General features: G+C 42.8%; 1 protein-coding gene across 2 annotated transcripts in view; it reads left to right on the top strand.

Moving 5' to 3' along the window:
* The window catches only part of LOC106586607 (mannosidase, alpha, class 1A, member 2), a 127,813-nt gene that overhangs the window by 15,134 nt on the left and 90,693 nt on the right, over nucleotides 1-21,986 (top strand). For both annotated transcript variants that reach the window (XM_014174073.2, XM_014174072.2), the window contains one exon: nucleotides 8,545-8,800. In XM_014174073.2, coding sequence (XP_014029548.1) covers nucleotides 8,545-8,800 — 256 coding nt within the window. The remainder of the gene's footprint in view (nucleotides 1-8,544; nucleotides 8,801-21,986) is intronic.

The raw sequence follows: 21,986 nt of genomic DNA, 5'->3' as shown, positions 1-21,986 counted from the left end.
ATGTTCAGGATTGTCTCATTTGTCCTCAGTGTGCCAGGCTCAAATGCCTTTGTGGAGAGGACTTTCTCTCTGATGACCATTAAATGGCAGGATATGGGGATTGAGGTATGGAGTCGGACACATTGTTATATTGGATACTGTTTTCTTTGTCTAGTCGTGCAAAGTTTTCACAGCATTGCTAAATTGCTTTTTGGGACACACAGCATCAATGGCAGGGAATGGTAGCTAGAGACTTCCATCAACTTGAGTACCTTAAATATTTTTAATTGTACTCGTAACTTTTTGTGTGCCTATATTCTTCAACTTCGGTGCACATGTGCTCCTTGTACTTACATTTTTTTTTTAAGTCGGCATAGAGCCCTGCCCAGGTTCTCATCTCCAGCTCCTCTGCTAAACATGAAACCTCAGCCTCCCAAGATAAAACCTCTCTTCCCCTGGCTGTATTTCTTATCCCTGAGAATGAGCTCTGATCTAAACCTCATGGCCATTCTGCATAGTGCCGTGGTGGAGGCTGTCTCTGTGGGGAAGCTAAGGCAGTCTGCTGCTCTCCACAGTGAGCCATTCTGCCCCGAGTGCCTGGACCAAAAGCCTCGGGATAGGCAGAGAGTGCCAGGGAGCACCGGGGAATGAAGCGTCCCTCTGAAAAAGGGTTTGATCCTTGTACCTCAGATGTAGCCACCGCGTCTGCTCCTATATTTTAGATGAGTGTGTGTGTGTCAGGGTTTTCATTTGGCAACATTTTTATTTACCGGAAATTTGAGAAATTTAACGGACCCATATGCTTTGAGTGTGAAACCTGATTAGTGTGTCAACCCACAGTGCTCAGAATGACAAATCACGTTAAGAATATGGCAATTCATATTAACGAATTCAGATGTGCACTTTTGAACATGTTAGATAACTGTCCACATTTACTTTTCCTCAGCCAAGAAGATAAGTAACGAACGTGTAAATCACTAGTTTATGTCAATTTACTATGGTAGAAAAGTTTAGGCTACCTATTCTGTTCGTCATCTTGTCGAGAAAGAAATAGCCTATTCCATAGATCTCAAATTCATACAACCAGTAGGCCTAGGCTACATTTAAAAAAAGAGTGATGCAACAGACGTTTAGCTTAAAAAGCTGATAAACTATTATTTCTTAATTAGTGCAGCAATGTGCACAACACTGTAGGCTACGGCAAATGTTCGTTCCATAATGCAATTAGCAAGAAAACGCCTTTGTCAAAAGTGCACTGCACATGCGAGCGGTTCCATGTGACAGAGATTACATTTAGAAAGAGATTTAATAGGCTACTTTGAAGCAAGTTAAGACATACCTCGTATTAAACATAAAGGTTTCAAACAATTAAGTATATGTTTTCAAAATCCAAACTGCCTTCAGCTCATTGCACAGTGGTGTGACATGCTGACGAACCCTTTCTTCCGTTGCCGTTTGATGCCACGTTCAAGTGAACTGGGGGGGAAAAACGAGCTCCGACTGGGAGAAATCGTTTTGAACGGTCATCTAACTCGAACTCAGCCCTTTATCTAGAGCTCCGACTTTCAGACCTGAAGATCACTGACGTCATGATTTGACCTTGAATTTTTCTGCGTTCCCAGTTGTCTTAAAACTTCTTTGGGATAGGGGGCGGTATTTTGACACCCGGATGAAAAGCGTGCCCAAAGTAAACTGCCTGCTACTCAGGCCCAGAAGCTAGGATATGCATATAATTGGTAGATTTGCATAGAAAACACTCTAAAGTTTCTAAAATTGTTAAAATAATGTCTGTGAGTATAACAGAACTGAAATGGCAGGCGAAACCCCGAGGACAAACCATAAAAAAAATCAGGATACCACTGATTTCAATGCCTGGCACTTTTATAATAGGGCGATTGCCCGATTGCAGTTCCTAGGGCTTCCACTAGATGTCAAGTCTTTAGAAAGAGTTTCAGGCTGGTGTTTGTAAAAATGAGGGAAAAGTTGTAGTTTTTCTAGTGGCTCCCATTTTGGCTGTAGTGTTTCCAAGCGCATGGCCGAGAGGGCACGTTCTTTTTCTTTATCTCCGGTAAAGACTAACGATTCTCCGTCTTAAATGTTATTGTTTATTTGTGTATTAGGGTACCTATGGATTGATCATAAACGTTGATTGACTTGTTTGGATAAGTTTATTGGAAACGTTTGGGATTCATTTTGAAGGAAGGAAACCGAGTGGATTATTGACTGAAGCGCGCCAGCTGAACCTAGTTTTTATGGATATAAAGAAGGAATTTATCGAACAAAATGATCATTTGTAATGTAACTGGGACATTTTGGAGTGCCAACAGAAGAAGATCTTCAAAGGTAAGGCATATATTATATCGCTATTTCTGACTTTCATGTCGCAACTCCCTGGTTGAATATGATTTGTTATGCATTTGTGTGCTGGGCGCTGTCCTCAGATAATCGCATGGTTTGCTTTCGCTGTAAAGCTTTTTTGAAATCTGACACCTTGGCTGGATTAACAACAAGTTAAGCTGTATTTTGATAAATTGCACTTGTGATTTCATGAAAGTTTTTTTTATATTTATAGTAATTTAATTTGAATTTGGCGCTCTGCAATTTTACCGGCTGTTGGCCAGGTGGGACGCTAATGTCCCACTTATCCCAAAGAAGTTAAAAGCACCACAAGATGCTGCAGCCGCTCTTGCGTTGTCTGACAGATTTTCCACTTCAGGGCTCTACCTGTATGCTGTACACGTGTGGTAAATAAGCTGCATAACGAATATACTGTACACGGGCCAATTAAATTTCCACTAAATTATGCAAGTGAACCTATAGACCAATAAACCTGACCAGTCATGCATTTCTATCAACTGGTATTTCCATCAATGAATAGGTAAACCAATTCATATTCTCCTGGAGCCGGTGCCAATTTTATTTGACAAAAAATGTGTCTCCCTGTTTTACTATACTTCTGAGTACTAGAAGTCCTCACGAATAATAAAGCAAGGAAAATGCTAACAGGTGAGTACTTTTTGCCAGTCATCACAAGGTAAACGGATATTTTAGGCTTAGCTTTTAGAGTTAGAATTAAGGTTAGGGAAAATAGGCTTTTGAATGGGAATCAATTGGTCCTTACAAGTACTGTGTGTGTGTGTGAGAGAGGGAGAAAGCAGCAGTAGGTTAGGGGATGACAACATCTGAGATCAACAATAGTGGTTTTCTTAGGCCATCGTTAGTTGATTCTCTGAAGCTGTGTGAAAAAGGCACGTCCTGGTATCCACAAATTGCACAGTGACTGACTGCCCTCTTTTTCCCCAGCATTATTGGACAAATGGGTAATTACTAGGGTTGGGAGGTATCCAGATTTCCATACCTTAATACTGTGCCTGTGCCATCCCGGGATATATATGCTATTACCGGTAGTGTAAACAAGGGGCGCTGTTTGTTTTTTCAAATGTAATAAAATCCCCAAAAACATCCCTTACCAAAATGCTAACAAGTACCAAGGACTTCTCATAGCTGAGGCTAGGTAAATGCTAATTTACTACTAGGACAGACAACCCAGCTCATAAAGTTGTGCAAGTATCTCAAAACGCAGTTTTCAGCACGCACAAAACAAATATTAGGCAGCAGGGATCTTGTCTCTGCTGCTGTTACCAAGAAGCTTGATCTTGCTAGCTTAATAGTTAGTTTATGTTACAGTGGTGTAAAGTACTTAAGTAAAAATACCTCAAACTACTTTCGTACTTTAAAGTATCTGTACTTTACTATTTATATTTGACAACTTTCACTTCACTACATTCCTAAAGAAAATAATGTATTTTTTTACTCCATACATTTTCCCTGACACCCAAAAGTACTCTTTACATTTTGAATGCTTAGCAGGACAGAAAAATTGTCCAATTCACGCACTTATCAAGAGAACATCCCTGGTTATCCCTACTGCCTCTGATCTTACAGACTCGCTAAGCACATGCTTTGTTTGTAAATTATGTCTGAGTGTACCCCTGTCTATCCGTAAAAATTACAAATGTTGCCGTCTGGTTTGCTTAATATAAGGAATTTGAAATTATTTTTGCTTTTGTTACTTAAATATTTAAAACCAAATACTTTTTGACTTCTACTCAAGTAGTATTTTACTGGGTGACTTGAACCATTTTCTATTAAGGTGTCTTTTACTTAAGTATGACAATTGACTGCTTTTTCCACATATGTTAGTACCAGTCAAGTTTGGCCACACCTACTCGTTGAGTTTATTTCTTTTTTACTATTTTCTACATTGTAGAAGATCAACTATGAAATAACACATATGGAATCATGTAGTAACCAAAAAAGTGTTAAACAAATCAAAATATATTTGAGATTCTTCAAAGTAGCCGCCCTTCGCCTTGATGGCAGCTTTGCGCACTTTTGGCATTCTCTACCATCTTCACCTGGAATGCTTTTCCAACAGTCTTGAAGGAGTTCCCACATATGCTGTTGGCTGCTTTTCCTTCTCTCTGCAGTCCAGCTCATCCCAAACCTTTTCAATTTGGTTGAGGTCGGGGGATGTTGGAGGCCAGGTCATCTGACGCAGCTCTCCTTCTTGGTCAAAAGCTCTTTCACAGCCTGGAGGAGTGTTTTGGGTCGTTGTTCTGTTGAAAAACAAATGATAGTCCCACTAAGCGCTAACCAGATGAGATGGTGTATCGCTGCAGAATGCTGTGGTTGCCATGCTGGTTAAGTGTGCCTTGAATTCTAAATACATCACTGACAGTATCACCAGCAAAGCACCATCACACCACCACCTCCATGTTTTGGGGGGGGGAAACCACACATGCGGAGATCATCCGTTCACCTACTCTGCGTCCCACAAAGACATGGCGGTTGGAACCAAAAATCTAAATTTTGGACTCATCAGACCAAAGGACAGATTTCCACCGGTCTAATGTCCATTGCTTGTGTTTCTTGCCCCAAGCAAGTCTCTTCTTCTTATTGGTGTCCTTTAGTAGTGGTTTCTTTGCAGCAGTTCAACCATAAATGCCTGATTTCACGCAGCCTCTGTTACTTGAACTCTGAACCATTTATTTGGGCAGCAATCTGAGGGGCAGTTAACTCTAACTTATCCTCTGCAGCAGAGGTTACTCTGCAACTTCCTTTCCTGTGGCGGTCCTCAGAGCCAGTTTCATCATAGCACTTGATGGTTTTTGCGACCACTTGAAGAAATGTTCAAAGTTCTTTAAGTGTTCATTATTGACTGACCTTCATGTCTTAAAGTAAGGATGGACTGTCATCTGTTTGCTTATTTGAGCTGTTCTTGCCATAATATGGACTTAGCCCTATTTGGAAAAAACCATCTTCTGTATACCAACCCTACCTTGTCACAACACAGCTGATTGCCTCAAACACATTAAGAAGGAAAGAAATTTGTGGAATTAACTTTTAACAAGGCACACCTGTTAATTGAATTGCATTCCAGGTGACCAGCTGGTTGAGAGAATGCAAAGAGTGTGCAAAGCTGTCAAGGCAAAGGGTGGTTACTTTGAAGCATCTCAAATATAAAATCTATTTTAATTTAACACTTTTGCTTACTACATGATTTCATAGTTGTGATGTCTTCGCTATTATTCTACAAGGTAGAAAATTGTAAAAATAAAGAACACCCTTGAATGAGTAGGTGCCAACTTTTGACTGGTATTGTGTGTAGCTGGCAAACATTACTTTGTGAATTTCATGCAAGTGTAACTTGATCACCTCACTTAAATTGCGCTGCAGGAGTGACCTACGTCACGACGCTCCCATTTTGCTCGTTATGCTTCTTTGTAAACAAACACACATGACTGGCTCAAACTGCTGTTTTGGGCAACTCGTACCGGTAAGCTTCATAAGGAAAAAGCTGAAAAATGATCATCAGCCGCCTCAGAGCACAACTGGTCCTTGTTTGGGAACACACACACCAAAGCACGCAACAGGCTGACCAATACAAGGGTTGAAAAGTTGGTGGCCATCTGGGCAAATTTGAGGCTTTTTGAGCCTGACAACGAGCCATCCTCAACAAGGTTGGAAAGTGACAGTGAAGATGAGGCCTCAGTCTGATGTTCAAGAGGTGGACATTGAGGTCCAGGGAGAAGACATGGAAGCCTGAGAGGAAGACAACCAAAGCTTTAGTTTCTAGACTATATCATTTTACAGATGTATGTTGAAAACGTTTCTGGGAGACGCGATGGATCATTGGGGATCATTCAATATTCCCTTTTGTTGTTCAGTAAAATCATCCCATGTGAAGAGTCAACTCATTTAATTAAAGTTCAATTTGAAACTATTTTTTAAAATTTTATTTCTATTGGAAGGATTAATAATTTACAGGTTCATGTTTCTGTCTCCATATGATATGGTAAATATATCCAATGCAAAAAACAGCTACATTTAAATGGTATTAATATTGCGCATATTCCCGGTAATTCCCATTTTTTTACCCACGGAAACTTTCCTCTGAATATTCCCCAAAATGTGCAACCCTCCTGGGGACTAACAAACTACATAATAATGTGACAGATGAAATTAGCTTAATGTTCTTTATATCCTAACATATTTCTCAAGTTCACTGCAGGTATTTACTTCAACGTTGCTACAACTATTCAAATGTATAAAAAAGAATAATTGAAAGAGAAATAGTGACGGTATTGAAAACCATCCCATGGCTTTTTCTAAATACCCCAGTGAACTATATACATCTGAAGCATAATAGTAATTACATCGTGGTGCAGTCTTGACAATCTTTTCTCGTAGACCGGCTGCAAGTATTCTAGCATTACCATGGTTACACCCTGCTGCCTCCGTTATGCCAGTCATTGTTTCCATGGTTAATATTATTTTCCTAGATATGGCTAGTGTTCTGCCTTTACAATTGCTGATGATGATAGCTTTTGTCAGACAGAGCACCAAATGTTCCTGTAACAATAGAAGATGAGATGCCATTGGAAGAGGCTAATGAAAGCAGGAAGTGACTATGACAATGCACATGACTGCAGGCACTAATCAGGAAGGTGGATGCGGTTTCTCTTGTCTGCTGAGGGGAACAGGAACGTTAGAAGGGGCAGGCTTGATTGCTGGGGCCTGGGCTCATGTCTTCGTCACCATAATTGAGTCAGATGTTGACTCCGCCCATTAGGCCCGGGGTTGTATAGTAATGCCGTATTATTGGTATTTCATGTCTTCATTCTGGCCTTTCCGTCTCACTAGGAGCCGTTATATTTACATTACATTTAAGTCATTTAGCAGACGCTCTTATCCAGAGCGACTTACAAAATGGTGCATTCACCTTATGATATCCAGTGGAACAACCACTTTACAATAGTGCATCTAAATCTTTTAAGGGGGGGGTTAGAAGGATTACTTTATCCTATCCTAGGTATTCCTTAAAGAGGTGGGGTTTCAGGTGTCTCCGGAAGGTGGTGATTGACTCCGCTGTCCTGGCGTCATAGCAAGGTGTGGGCTGAAAACACCCTCTCATTACACGCTGCCGTTCCACCCACACACACACACACACACACACACACGTAAACACACATGACCGCTAAGCGCTTTAGTAAGTCAGTCTGAACATTATAACCCACTAAATATTATCATATTTCAATGCATGTTTGCAAGGGCATACTTATCGATGCATATGACTCCAGCCCTCTGGTGGGTTAGAAATGCCAGTACAGTGTGCCTATCCGGACTGAGTCAGTTCTAAACACACACAAACCTCATCACTGTGTAAACCCATTTCCTATCAATTAGTATGGAGACCGACACGCACATCGACATGCATGTTCTGAGGCCCGGGTTAATGTAAGTAGTGTGGCGCTGTTATTTTGGCCCTGGGGTGTGGATAGGCCCACATCAGGGAACTGTATGGTTATGAAATAAAACAGAGGATCACTGTCTATGCTGGGAGCCAGTCCACTTTAATGAATGAATGAAGGGTAATTCATCTAAAATGCCTGTCTGTCTTGGTGAGTTAAAGGCGCTGCATGGTCAATCCCATGTCTGCATGGGCCGTGCAACGTTTATGGTGATACGGCCTCTGCAGAAGTCAGGGCATTCATACTTCTTGGCTTCGCAGAGCTGTTGTGAAGGAAGATGTCAAGGAAGTGAGTGTGTTTTTATACAGGACCTCCAGCCCCCACCTACCGTCAACCAATCATGTCACTGCGGAGCTATACGGAGCCCTCCGCATTATAACATTTGGGAGGCGCATGGTGATGCGGTAAGGAGCTCAATTTGGCCTCTGGAGGCTCCACAATTGCGTCATATCCTCCAAATGGAGCCTCAGACCACTTTTTCGGATCAAGCATGAATTGGCTTTTAATGTTTTAATGGCCGCGATGAAATGCCTCCTGTCTGTGCTACAGTAAGGCTTTCGATTCCTTTGTATTTATTTTTTCACAGTAGGCTGAATATGGCCTTAGGGAATAAGCCTTGCCCATGTGGCCAAGATCTTTACTTTGTTATACAATGTTAGGCCTATATGTAATATTTCAATCTGTTTGGTTTGATGTCATTTACTTCCTGGTTGAGTTGTAACCTGTGAGCTGACTTCCTGTCCCTCTTTAGGGAGGAGGAGGAGAGCCTGCGGGATAAGATCCGAGCGGACCACGAGCGGGCGTTGCAGGAAGCCAAGGAGAAGCTGAGCAAGTCCCGGGACGAGCTGCGGGCTGAGATCCAGACGGAGAAGAGCAAGGTGCTAGAGGACCTGAAGAAGGAGGGGCCCAAGCCGTTACCGCCGGTCCCCATGCCCAAGGTGGTGGGGGTCAACGATGGAGACCCTGGGGAGCCCGACATCAAGGAGAAACGAGACAAGATCAGAGAGGTGAGAGTCTAGGGGTGGTAACTAAGAGTCTCTGCGACGTCGTTGTGTCTTTTACCTGCCCCTGTTTTTCAGCTATGTCCTGTGTCTCGATCTCATCGTGCAGTTGCTATTTCTGAGGTGCTAAGTGGAGACAGACAGAGACAACCTGAGACCGCTTTCCTTTCCCCCATCCATCCATTCTCCAAGATAATTACCTTGTTTAATCCCTTTCTGAACATTTACTGCGGCACAGGGCCAGCCCATTCACTCTAAACCTGCCTTTGTCTTCCAACCTGCCTTTTGTTCCCACATAATTATCATTCAAAGTATGCTGCCATAAACTCCCAAATGAGGAGCGCTAATAGCTATACGGTGGCCACCTGATTGCTTTGTGACTGTGAGCACAAGTCATATCTCTATAGAACATGGGCCGACTGTCATCAACGATAATGTTTTAATCACGAGGATGGCTATTTGTGTCGCGCTGTTGTAAAATGTTGTACTTTTTTTTACTTGCATGTTTTGCAGTCACGCCTTGTTTAACTTGTTTAATAGAATGAAAATGAGGCACACCATCTGTCCAACCAATAACATCACTGAATACTGTACGTCCCTGCTCTGTGTTTACTTGGTAGTGTAGCGAGCCACTAGCCAGGTCAGTGCCCTGTGATCACCGACAACCTATAGGGAGGACGTCAACAACCTCTCCCTCATTGTGAGCAAGACGAGGGAGCTGATCGTGGACTACAGGAAAAGGCGGGCCGAACAGGCCCCCATTAACATCGACTGGGCTGTAGTGGTGTGGGTTGAGAGTTTCATTTTCCTTGGTGTCCTAGTCACCAACGAACTAACGTGGTCCAAACACACCAAGACAGTCGTGAAGAGTGCACAACAACTCCTTTTCCCCCTCAGGATACTGAAAAGATTTGGCATGGGTCCCCAGATCCTCAAAATGTTCTACAGCTGCACCATCGAGAGCATCCTGACTGGTTGCATCACCGCCTGGTATGGCAACTGCTCGGCATCTGACCGTAAGGCGCTACCGAAGGTAGTGCGTACTGCCCAGTACATCACTGGGGCCAAGCTTCCTGCCATCCAGGACCTATATAATAGGCGGTGTCAGAGGAAAGCCCATAAAATTGTCAGAGACTCCAGTCCCCCAAGTCATAGTCTGTTTTCTCTTCTACCGTACGGCAAACGGCACCGGAACGCCAAGTCTAGGACCAAAAGGCTCCTCAACAGCTTCTTGCCCCCAAGCTGAACAATTAATAAAATGTCCACCGGATTATTTATTTCATGTATAAGTTATCTCGACTAACCTGTACCCCCGCATATTGACCCTGTATTTAGCCTCGTTATTGTTATTTTATTCTGTTACTTTTTATAATTTTAAACTTATTTTATTGGGTAAATATTTTCTTAACTCTTGAACTGCACTGTTGGTTAAGGGTTTGTAAGTAAGCATTTCAGTTAGGTCTACACCTGTTGTATTCGGCGCATGTGACACTTTGATTTTTGATCTGTGGAGACACAGGGATCACTTATGGGTTCATGTAGCTACTCCTCAAAGTAGGGCGGCGATCATGCTAATGTCATGTCACTTGGCTACTGCAAAATTCTGGTAAAGTACGCAAAATTCCCTGGTTTTCCAGAAATTCTATTTGAATGATTCCTGGATTTCCTGCTTAGTCCTCGTAATTCCAGGGATCTTCCAACCAGGATTTCTGGAGAACTGGGACTTTTCCAAAAGTCAACAGATTTTTTTTCAACCCTATGTCACTCAGCCTGTCCCGAGAAATAGAACCCTCTTCAAAGTTCAGGTTCCCACCAAATACCAAATCACCACCACCATATTCATATTTCCTATAGGGACCAGAGCTGACATGCAGCCGTTATGCTTTTGTCATGAGGAAGATTAAGGGGAGGAAAAAGACGGTACATTTTTTGGGGTGGGGGGTTATTTGATACTGAGGAAAATGGTGGTCTTTGGTTGGTTTGGATTATAGCATTGTGGTGTTTTTAGAAAAAAAATGGGAGATGCCGTGTTGTACTGCATTTATTAGAATTTGTTTGCGTGAATGATTTTGTTACCTAAATAATTTCTTGACCATAAATTATTCAATTATCACAGTTGAGTGAGTGGCTATAGTTATCAAATTTCTGCTTGTGTGTTTTAGAGCTCGACCGATTATGGGATTTTTGGATCTATTTTTAGAGTGGAACTATTCACCGATAACTGATATCTGCTGATGATAATTATAATAATAGCTGGAATATAAAAATATATATTTTTTTATTCTTTATGTATTGTGCTTAAAACAGCCTACAAAAATACTCAAAGCAGATTTCTTAAATTTAAGGAAGAAACATTTAATGGATTTGGAAGCTGAGCATTTTTGATAAATGGTTAACTTATTTTTGACAAATGAGGGCATTGCTGTTTTCTTATGGTCATTTGGTTTATTCCAAAAGTAGATCACACCTGTACAGTATGAATGAAACATGATATATGGAAGTGGATAATTAAATGATAACAGTAGGCAAAAACAACATACAGTTTGCAGAATAATTCAAATTATTAGGCAAGCTTTGAATTTGTGAACTAAAAGGTTAGGAGCACCACAAAATGTAGGAGCACCAGAAAGCCTAGATTTTCTAATGGTAAAACTTACTCTAGTGAAAGGACGATAAACTGCACTGATCCCAGCAAAAATAAATTCCTAGACTCTGAAGACTGAGCTGCCTCATGCTAGAAAACAACGACAGGACACATTTTCAATGTATTAATATTTAGCTATGCTTTCATTGTTTGCAGGGCTGTAGCCACTGAAATATGGCAGTTGTCACTTGAAAGGAAAAACATATCACAAAATTTGCTGTTCTGCCTCTAGTGCCAAGCGTTACCTCAGTGAACGGTCCTTGCTATACGGGATCCTTAATGTCCCTACCCCATTGAAGTAAACATTTAAAATGGTTATGTTCAGGTTCGGCTTAGGTAAGGGTTATGGTTAGGGTAGGGGTTAAGTTTAGGATTTATGGAGGTGTCCCAAGGATTCCAGATGGCACTAATCCTCAAGTACTCTCACACAGCTAGTTCGCCGAGCACTTTACATGGAAATGGAGAGGCGTAAAGTGACAACCCATACATCAAAACGTAGCTGCGATGTGCTACTTTTGAACATGCTGTTATTTTTGTCTCTGAAAACATATGAATAACAGGAGTAACCTTCGCAAACAGCAAATATAACACCACATTTTGCAGGTTTCACTAAAATGTTAACGTTACCACAGAGTTGAAAGTGCTTAACACCCGACCATGGCACTTTATGTAACAGTCCATGGACAGTGCACATTTTATTGAGCGGTCAAGCTTCTATATACTCTGCACTCATAGAAACAGCACCATAGTAACAGTTCAGTAGTTAACTCTCCTCTCTGACTAGTGTAACTGCGTTGGGTGATCGTGTCCAGTCTTGCTGTAGCATGCCAAGGCAAGATGCGCTAGGGCCATGTAAAGAGCGCCCTCTTCAGCACAAATATTATCTCTCCTTTTCAGTGGATTAAACGGTGATACAGATACTTCCATAAACGGCTAATATCGGCCGACTATATCGGTCAGCCGATAAATCGGTCGGGCTCTAGTGTTATTCCCCATGGCGCTGGGTACTGGGACTGTAAAAGCCCAGATAAATCAATAGCTTAAGTAGGCCTTTTTTTTTAAACGGGATCTAAATGCTGCCTGTACAGAGAAGTATGGGCCCATAAAGATAGCACTCAGATGGAGATGTGGAATCAGCGGAGAACTGTTTCCTGAAGCATTCTGCCCTGTTGTGAAAGAACTCCCTGGGTTTACCATCATGCTGTGAATGTTTGGTCAGGATGTGTTGTTTTGAGACTCGTTACGAAGCACTTCCCCGCATCAAACATTGTGGGCGCTGCTTGTTATTTCTCAAAGTTTGTATGAAAGAGAAACTCATCGCTGTATTTGCGTTTCATGATGCTTGAGCTCAGTCAGAACTTGTGGCTAGCATGAGTCCGTTTGACAGCGGTGAGTGATGGCATGTGGGAATGACAGTGGCTGACAGCATATCATCTGTTGCTGAACGACAGTGCTGCAGCGTGTGTCGCGGGGGGATCTTCAAGAGAACTGCACAAAAAAGATCAGGTAAACCGCGAAGCACACGGGCATCTCCCACTCGCGCAGCTGCCAAACTCAGCAGAGACCGCTGCTAAGCGGAGAGCGCACTGAACCGAGAGCACAGTTGCACTTGGCCAAATCAATTCCAGTAATGAAATAATTACACGTTGCGACCCACCATTAACAGGTTGCGACACACACTTTAAGGCTGCTGTAGACCATCTACAGTAAGACTATCCAAATAACGTGTTACCCAACATTCCTATAGATTGAGAGCCATTATTTTGTTAACACTAATACAGTATATGCATTATGTTGATTCCTGCTATGAAAGTATCTGCCTGTTCCGCTGCTGGCTTCCACTCCCTCTAACCACTGTGTGCATAGAGGAGGGAGAGATGCATTCTGAAAAGCACAAGCATGTGACTGTTGATCAAAATGCAACTACTGTTCTAGTTAGAGTAGAGTCACAGCTTTCTGTGAGAATGTAATGTATTTGTCACCTCTTAATATTGAGTTCATGGCACCAATTGTGTATTACGGTTTTGATGCACCTGTGGAGCATGCCTTTTGCAGTGAATAGGCCTACATAAGGGATGGGTAACATTGATGGGGGAAGGGGCCACAAAAAAAAGTTGAACTTATCATGAGGGGCCACAGTGGCTCATTTTGTCATGAAGATTTGCGTACCCATATCCATAATCACACATGCAGTCAGAGCTGGCCATAGCCAATTGGGGGCCCTAAATTAAATTGAGGATTTTAGTCCCCCTCAGCGAAGTGTGTGTGTGTGTGTTAGGTTCTAATTTTCAGAGTAAAAACTCAACGGACATTTATATATTACTTCCAATTTAGGCACTCCTCCTCCTCTCCAATCCTTACATCTGTTATGGTCCGACAGGAAGATGAAGTGATAGGATAATAAACCATTGTTTCTCACTTTTTGGGATTTGACCTGACCTCAACCCTCTTGAGGCCTAATCCAAAGACCTCCACCTGTCTCCCCTAAGACATTCCAAAGCCATCTGGCTCCTACAGATAACCATTAACTTCTGATGTAAAAACCAGTCTCTTTCACTCCTTATATACTATAATTCTGAGCCTAACAATGTTCCAAGTTTAACCCAGAATCAATCTAATCAATCTATCTACACATGCCATGGAACATAGAGAAATGTTGGATTTTTAAATTAAGTTTGCTGCAATTCTACACATTTTGCGTTGAAAATTTGGAAATTGTATAACTCATTTAATTACATTTTACACATTGGGGATATAAGGACCATTTGTGGTTTACAGTGGGGGGGAAAAGTATTTGATCCCCTGCCGATTTTGTACGTTTGCCCATTGATAAAGAAAGGATCAGCCTATAATTTTAATGGTAGGTTTATTTGAAATATCCAGAAAAAAGGCATGTCAAAAATGTTATAAATTGATTTGCATTTTAATGAGGGAAATAAGTATTTGACACCATCTCAATCAGAAAGATTTCTGGCTCCCAGGTGTCTTTTATACAGGTAACGAGCTGAGATTAGGAGCACACTCTTAAAGGGAGTGCTCCTAACCGCAGCTTGTTACCTGTAAAAAAAGACACCTGTCCACAGAAGCAATCAATCAATCAGATTCCAAACTCTCCACCATGGCCAAGACCAAAGAGCTCTCCAAGGATGTCAGGGACAAGATTGTAGACCTACACAAGGCTGGAATGGGCTACAAGACCATCGCCAAGCAGCTTGGTGAGAAGGTGACAACATTTGGTGCGATTATTCGCAAATGGAAGAAACACAAAAGAACTGTCAATATCCCTCGGCCTGGGGCTCCATGCAAGATCTCACCTCGTGGGGTTGCAGTGAGGAATCAGCCCAGAACTACACAGGAGGATATTGTCAATGATCTCAAGGCAGCTGGGACCATAGTCACCAAGAAAACAATTGGTAACACACTACGCCGTGAAGGACTGAAATCCTGCAGTGCCCGCAAGGTCCCCCTGCCCAAGAATACATATACATGCCCGTCTGAAGTTTGCCAATGAACATCTGAATGATTCAGAGGACAACTGGGTGAAAGTGTTGTGGTCAGATGAGACCAAAATGGAGCTCTTTGGCATCAACTCAACTCGCCGTGTTTGGAGGAGGAGGAATGCTGCCTATGACCCCAAGAACATCATCTCCACCGTCAAACATGGAGGTGGAAACATTATGCTTTGGGGGTGTTTTTCTGCTTAGGGGACAGGACAACTTCACTGCATCAAAGGGACGATGGACGGGGCCCATGTACCGTCAAATATTGGGTGAGAACCTCCTTCCCTCAGCCAGGGCATTGAAAATGAGTGTTTCAAGAAGAAGCACATTAAGGTCCTGGAGTGGCCTAGACAGTCTCCAGACCTTAATCCCATAGAAAATCTGTGGAGGGAGCTGAAGGTTAGAGTGGCCAAACGTCAGCCTCGAAACCTTAATGACTTGGAGAAGATCTGCAAAGAGGAGTGGGACAAAATCCCTCCTGAGATGTGTGCAAACCTGGTGGCCAACTACAAGAAACGTCTGACCTCTGTGATTGCCAACAAGGGTTTTGCCACCAAGTACTAAGTCATGTTTTGCAGAGGGGTCAAAAACGTATTTCCCTCATTTAAAATGCAAATCAATTTATAACATTTTTGACGTGTTTTTCTGGATTTTTGTTGTTGTTGTTGTTCTGTCTCTCACTGTTCAAATAAACGTACCATTAAAATTATAGACTGATAATTTCTTTGTCAGTGGGCAAACGTACAAAATCAGCAGGGGATCAAATACTTTTTTCCCTCACTGTATATGCATATCCTAGCTTCTGGGCCTGAGTAGCAGGCAGTTTACTTGGGGCATGCTTTTTGTCCGGATGTGAAAATACTGCCCCCTAGCCCAAAGAGGTTAAAGAAAAATCTTTGTCGTTGTATTTATCTAGCAAAATAGTTACATTTAATGCATTATGACTTTTTGCGTGTGTCCATGAATATCACACGTCTCCTCTAGGGCATCGTAAAGCTCTCTCGCTCTCTGAAGTCTGCTTCCAGCATGGCCATCTGCCATACACTCATTCTAACGACACTTATTTCTCATAGGGTTTACATCCAAAGCTTTAGTCTAGTTCAACTGATATGTATCTGTTTTTAAGGATTAACCTTTCTCGTCACCATTTGATACTATTTGTGAAACTGCAAAATAAGCATCTATAGAGTAAATGAGAAAATAAGATCCATTGGCCGCAGCACTATGCTATAATCCCCTTTCCACATCTAACACGACTCATCTCAGAGAGCCAATCTAGGTTTCTGCTCTGTGTGATACACACTGTCGAAAGCTATGCCCATCCTATACAGCCCTATATCCCCGGAAGAGAAACACTACCCGGTGACCAGAATCCATGATTCATGAGAATTTAGACCTCAATATATTATGTATAGATGTCGTGGATCTATATTTCAACAGTATCCTCTCTGCTAGAACACACCTCTGAATATGTATGAGTTGGTAAGTAGGGCTGGCATGGTTACTGTATAATCATGTAACTGACAGTTATAGATGACTACCATCAAACTTTTTATTTAAACTTTTTTTTTTTATAACAATACCTTTTTGGGGGGAACGAACAGCTGACTGAAGGTGGGCCGGCCGGGCATTCGTGCAATTGAGTCCGATTCTGCTGTAACATGGACTGTACAACATGATTAAACTTTGTTCCTGGTCTTTTTTCGTATTCAAACAGTTATTACGGTGGCAGTGGTCCCTTGACCGTCACTGCCCTATCGGTAAGTGTGGATGTGTTTGGCAACATGATTCCATAACTGTTTTGCTGTCGTTTAGCACTTCTCTTACATGGAAAGATGGTGAAAAGACATGTCTGTATTTCAGGCAAACCACAGCAGCTAAATGCTAAGTATAGGCCTAACGAGTAGCATGGTGATGGGCTGATGAGTGTGTATATAGAAACATGAAGAGGACAAGACAGACCCACGATGCCACTCACCTCAGGACTGTTGCCACAGTAGCTCATATTAGCGTTGTCCTTCCTCGGTGTGCACTGTCGCTGTGACCTTTTCCATCTTTTCCAGCTGTGCATGTAACATTTCACGTAAACCCTGTTTGTTGTCTACATCGAAGTAGCGGCCCTTGTATCTAACATCGAGCATGGTGGCGACCCAGTAGAGGCTCAGACAGAATGCCACGACTCGCTCGTTCACAGCCTCTAGTAGAGTACTTTTCCACGTTAACCCGACTTTCTGTCGGCATTTTTGTTGAGCAGGACTTTCAATGTCATGACAGGGTATCACCTCTGCTGCGAACTTATTTCTGAAGTCAGTTGTTTGAATGGAACTGTGAGTGTTCATGTTTCAAACATGTTCTCAATGCCACTGAAATGGCAGCAGCGGTATGAGAACCAGCACATTCTTGAGCATGTAATACGGCTTTCCTCAGTAGGAAATCCTCGTGGACCCCCTGTGCTGTCAGACTCCTAATGGTCATGGGGCTGACATCGCTGGTCCAAATGTCAGTCGGGAAGCTAATAGCAGTGATACTCATGGATGTGAGTTTCAACAATACTGTGTAACTCCGGTAGGGCAACATCTGAAAAATGGCGCCTAATTGGTAGTGGTGCTCGACCAGTCGGCGAAAGCCAACATCATCCACGACAGAGAACGGTTGATTGTCAAGGGCAATGAATTCCATTATCTAGGCATGCCTTTGCGTTGTCCCGCTGAAATGTTCCTACTCTTTCAAATGACTGCTCGACTTGATGACTGCTCGAGCCGCTATATTTTTCATGGCATCATTACGTCATCTACCTACGTTATATAGGTATTCACATCAGCTCTGACATTGGTTTTGCGCATCGGCGTTAAACAAGACATCGGGCCGATGCCAATGTTGGTATTTTTAGATAATATCGGACGATTCCGATGCTTACCGTTTTATATTGTGCATCCATAGTTTGAACAGATTAAACAGAAGCAGGGAAAATAATTGATCCTTCCTGAATTAGCAGGAGAGCAAGGAGAGGGGTAGAAAGGGAGAGGTTTTGTCTTCCATGTCGTGATCCTTCTGCCTGCATGTGTCGAGGGATTTGACTGCTTCACTATTGTTTTTCTAATTCTAACTGTGATACTGAGCCGTGTGTGTTTGAGAAGAGGCAGGAGGCTGAACGCAAGAGAGCACCTTGGTTTCACATATGTTTACTGGTTTATTTCTGCTGCCCCATAAAATGTAATGTTCTCCCCGTTGTATAGTATTTCTACTTCCCTGACCCGGGCAATCTCGTCATTATGATGTAATATTCCATTTTAGTATCCTTTCAACTCAAACAATCAGCTGTACTTGGGAATGGATTGTGATGTCCATACCCTCTCTGTGTATGCATGCCTTTTGAAACTCTCAATGACAGGAGAACTCTCCAGTTCTGTGATTTGAACTATAGTCTTGTCAGGGAGCGTCTGTAAACGGACAGCCTGTGATCCATGGTCCCCTCACCCTTCCGTTAGGGACCGTCTTAGCAGGCAGGGCGAGGAGAGTGGAGTGTCTTTGTTCAGTGTTGGCACGGCTCTCTGGGATCGATAGAGGTCGGGGGTGGGGTGTTTTGGCCTGGGATACTGGGAGCCCTGGGGGGAGAGGACTGGGAAGCACAGGGACCAGTTCAGTGCCATGATCATCATGGCTGAGCATATGCCCAGTATAGGGAGTGAGAAAGAAGGGGCGAGGGAGGGGGCATAGTGGTGCACACGGAAGTACTCAAGGTCAGAGCGACTGGGAGAGAGAGGCAGAATACCAGTTAATATTATCCCAAAGAACAGTCACAGCAAGGTCAGGAGAATGTGCCAGAGGGAATGGGCCCAGTGAGTTTTCATTTGAAGGCAAAAGCTTCTCAACAAAGTGGTGACTCTCTAATATTGTACTACTACCCAAACGTGTTCACCTGACTGCCCTGTTTACTGGCTGTGATTGCTATTCTGACAAGGGTGTAATTCCTGAACCCACCACTTGTTGTGCTTCCACATTCATTCATTGTGACTGGGTCTGAAACCACGAGTGTTCTAGGTGGCTAGATCGGTGTGAGAGCACCATATGTTACAATGGAGAAGCAGCTGTATTATCTTCTTATTTGTTAGGACCCAATGCTAAGAGCTGTTTAAGGGGCCTATCTGAGCTACTTTACTGTCTCCTTTTAAAATCAATTTGTCACCCTGGGTGTCATGAATGTATTTACAGTGGAGTGCAGATCTGTCACATTTTCACTGCCCTTGTGTATCTTGTGAAGGGCTGTCCTTTAGAGCAGATAGGATCCTTTCCAGGGGGGAGAATGGATGGAGGTTTTTAAATCAATCAGGGTGACTCGGTTATCCAGGGCAGCACATTCATAACTCCAGACGCAGCTTCCCAAACCTCCAAAGCACTGCAGCTCCCCTCGCCTCTCAAGCTAAGCTGATTTTTAAACAATGGCAGCAGCCTAGAAGAAATGGTCCTGCTCCCTCAGCAGCACCGTGACTCCCATGGATTTATGAATATTTGGCAGCAGGTGTGACTTACAGGGCATGGTGCGGTGGTGGGGGGTAGCTTCTGCTGTATGAATCACCCGGTGGTGATGGTTGAGGGCAGGCTGTGTCCTGACAGACCCGGGCGGGATGCGGGACATAGGTGCCTGGTAGGCCAGAGTTTGGCTGTCATTGTGAAGGTCAGAGCAGAGCTCCTAATGGGCAATGTTTCCCAGAACGGGAGAGAGAGCACTGGCCAGCCGCACTGCGGACCTCTCAGTTTATAGGCTGTCCACCCACGTCCCTGTCCTCCTCCCCTGGCCTGAGTTATGCAGGAACAGGAAATAGTCCAGTAAACAACCGCTTCTGGTCTAACCTGTGGGTGGGGGTGCAACTCAGATTGTTAGACATCATTCAACTGGATCAAGGTAGGTCCTGTTCCGTCACACTGAGTCATACCCCCATCACCCTATCTATACCTGCTCTTGTCTTTTTCTGTTTCCGTCTGTCTTGCTCTTGCAATCCCCCCTCATTCTATCCCTCTTCCTTTCTTTCTCTGCTTTATCTGCTTGGATACTCTTTCTGTAGTGCTCTTTTTGCGTGCTTCTCTCTTTCGGTCTCCCTCATCTCTCCCTTCCCTCTTTCTGTGCTTTGCGCCAGTCCTGGCCTTGCTTCTCCAAGAAGTGGTCCACTCTAAAAGGATGTCACCCTCAACATTCTCTGCAATGTTGCGCTGTGGAAAAGGGATCAGCCGGGGAAATAATGTCTTCATGCAACGCGCCCAAGAGCTCAGCCCACAACAGGTAAAACATCAGATATTTAGAAAAAAATCATATTACCAGAGTTCTCCGACTTGAAATGACAAGGTGACGTGTCCTTTAAGGCACAGATGATGAAATCCACCTTTCCTTCCACATCAGTGTGTACATGTATCAGAACTGGTTGTGAATCTGTCAGACATTCTCTAGAAATCTTAATAGTAAAATCTGCTGTTTTCATCAGCTCCAAGAGCTGGATAGATATACACTTCTCAGTGATGATGGACGGACAGAGAGGGTGGAGTCCGTTCCAAGCCAAGGTCGAAGGTGGCATAGAAGATGGCGTGATTAATACGTCTTCAGAGGTGATATCTGCACCGCTCCATATTAATCGACAAACTGCACTGATACAATATCAAGCCAAATCCTCTCTGGGCAGAGGGAGATGAGCTTATATTAACCTCCTCCTTGGTACTAAAGGCAGACGTTGGTCCACACCATGATAGATAGTGGGTAGAAATGACTACGTAATTATCCTGGTGTGGATATGAACATTGTCAACATAAGCAATGTCAGTGCAAGACAAAGACCACATAACCTCTGCTAGACAGACCAAGATAATGATGGTTATTAAATGGATGCTTTTATCCGTTGTGTCTTAGCCTGTGTTAACTATGTCCAGTATACACCGAGTGTACCAAACATTAGGATCACCTTCCTAATATTGAATTGCACCCCGTTTTGCCCTCAGAACAGCCTCAATTTGTCCGGGCATGGACTCCAAGGTGTCGAAAGCGGTCCACAGGGATGCTGGCCCATGTTGACGCAATACTTCCCACAGTTTTGTCAAGTTGGCTGGCTGTCCTTTGGGTGGTGGACCATTCTTGATACACACAGGAAACTGTTGAGTGAAAACCCCAGCAGCGTTGCAGTTCTTGACACTCTCAAACCTGTGCGTGTGGCACCTACTACCATACCCCGTTCAAAGGCACTTAAATATTTTGTCTTGCCCATTCACCCTCTGAATGGCACACATACACAATCCATGTCTCAAGGCTTAAAAATCTTTCTTTAAACCCTGTGCGGACATCCAGCGAAAAATCATATCGCCATTAGCATAACAAAATTTAATAATAAAAAAAATTAAAAAATTCAAATTATATTTTATAGATACACCTCTCCTGAATCGAACCACGTTGTCCGATTTTCAAAAAGGCTTTACAGCAAAAGCAAAACATTAGATTATGTTAGAGGAGTATATCGTAAAAGTAGCCACATAGCCATTTTCAGACCAACCACATGCATCACAAATAACCAAAAAACAGCTAAATGCAGCACTAACCTTTGACAATCTTCATCAGATGACACACCTAGGACATCATGTTACACAATACATGCATTCTTTTGTTCGATAAAGTTCATATTTATATATAAAAACAGCATTTTACATCGGTGCGTAACGTTGACTAACTATTTTCCCACAAATGCATCCGATGAAACAGAGCTACAATTTACTAAATTACTAATCGAAAACATTTTTAAAATGTAATATTGTCATTCTAAGATTTATAGATGAATATCTCTTGAAAGCACCTGTAATGCCAGATTTAAAATTAACTTTACTGGGTAATCATACTTTGCGATGAAAGGGGATGCGATACTCTGAAAAATAGGCTAACGTTACAGGTCAGCGCCATCTTGGAACAATCGCATATCACATCTAGTCTTGTATACTATTGTCAATAATCCCTTACCTTTGGTTGTCTTCATCAGAAAGCACTTCCAGGAATCCCAGGTCCACAACATTGTGTTTTC

This window comes from Salmo salar, chromosome ssa25 (genome assembly GCF_905237065.1).
Source record: "Salmo salar chromosome ssa25, Ssal_v3.1, whole genome shotgun sequence".
Classification (NCBI taxonomy): domain Eukaryota; kingdom Metazoa; phylum Chordata; class Actinopteri; order Salmoniformes; family Salmonidae; genus Salmo; species Salmo salar.
Note: the sequence above shows the minus strand (reverse complement) of the source record. Positions and strands in the feature narration are given on the sequence as shown.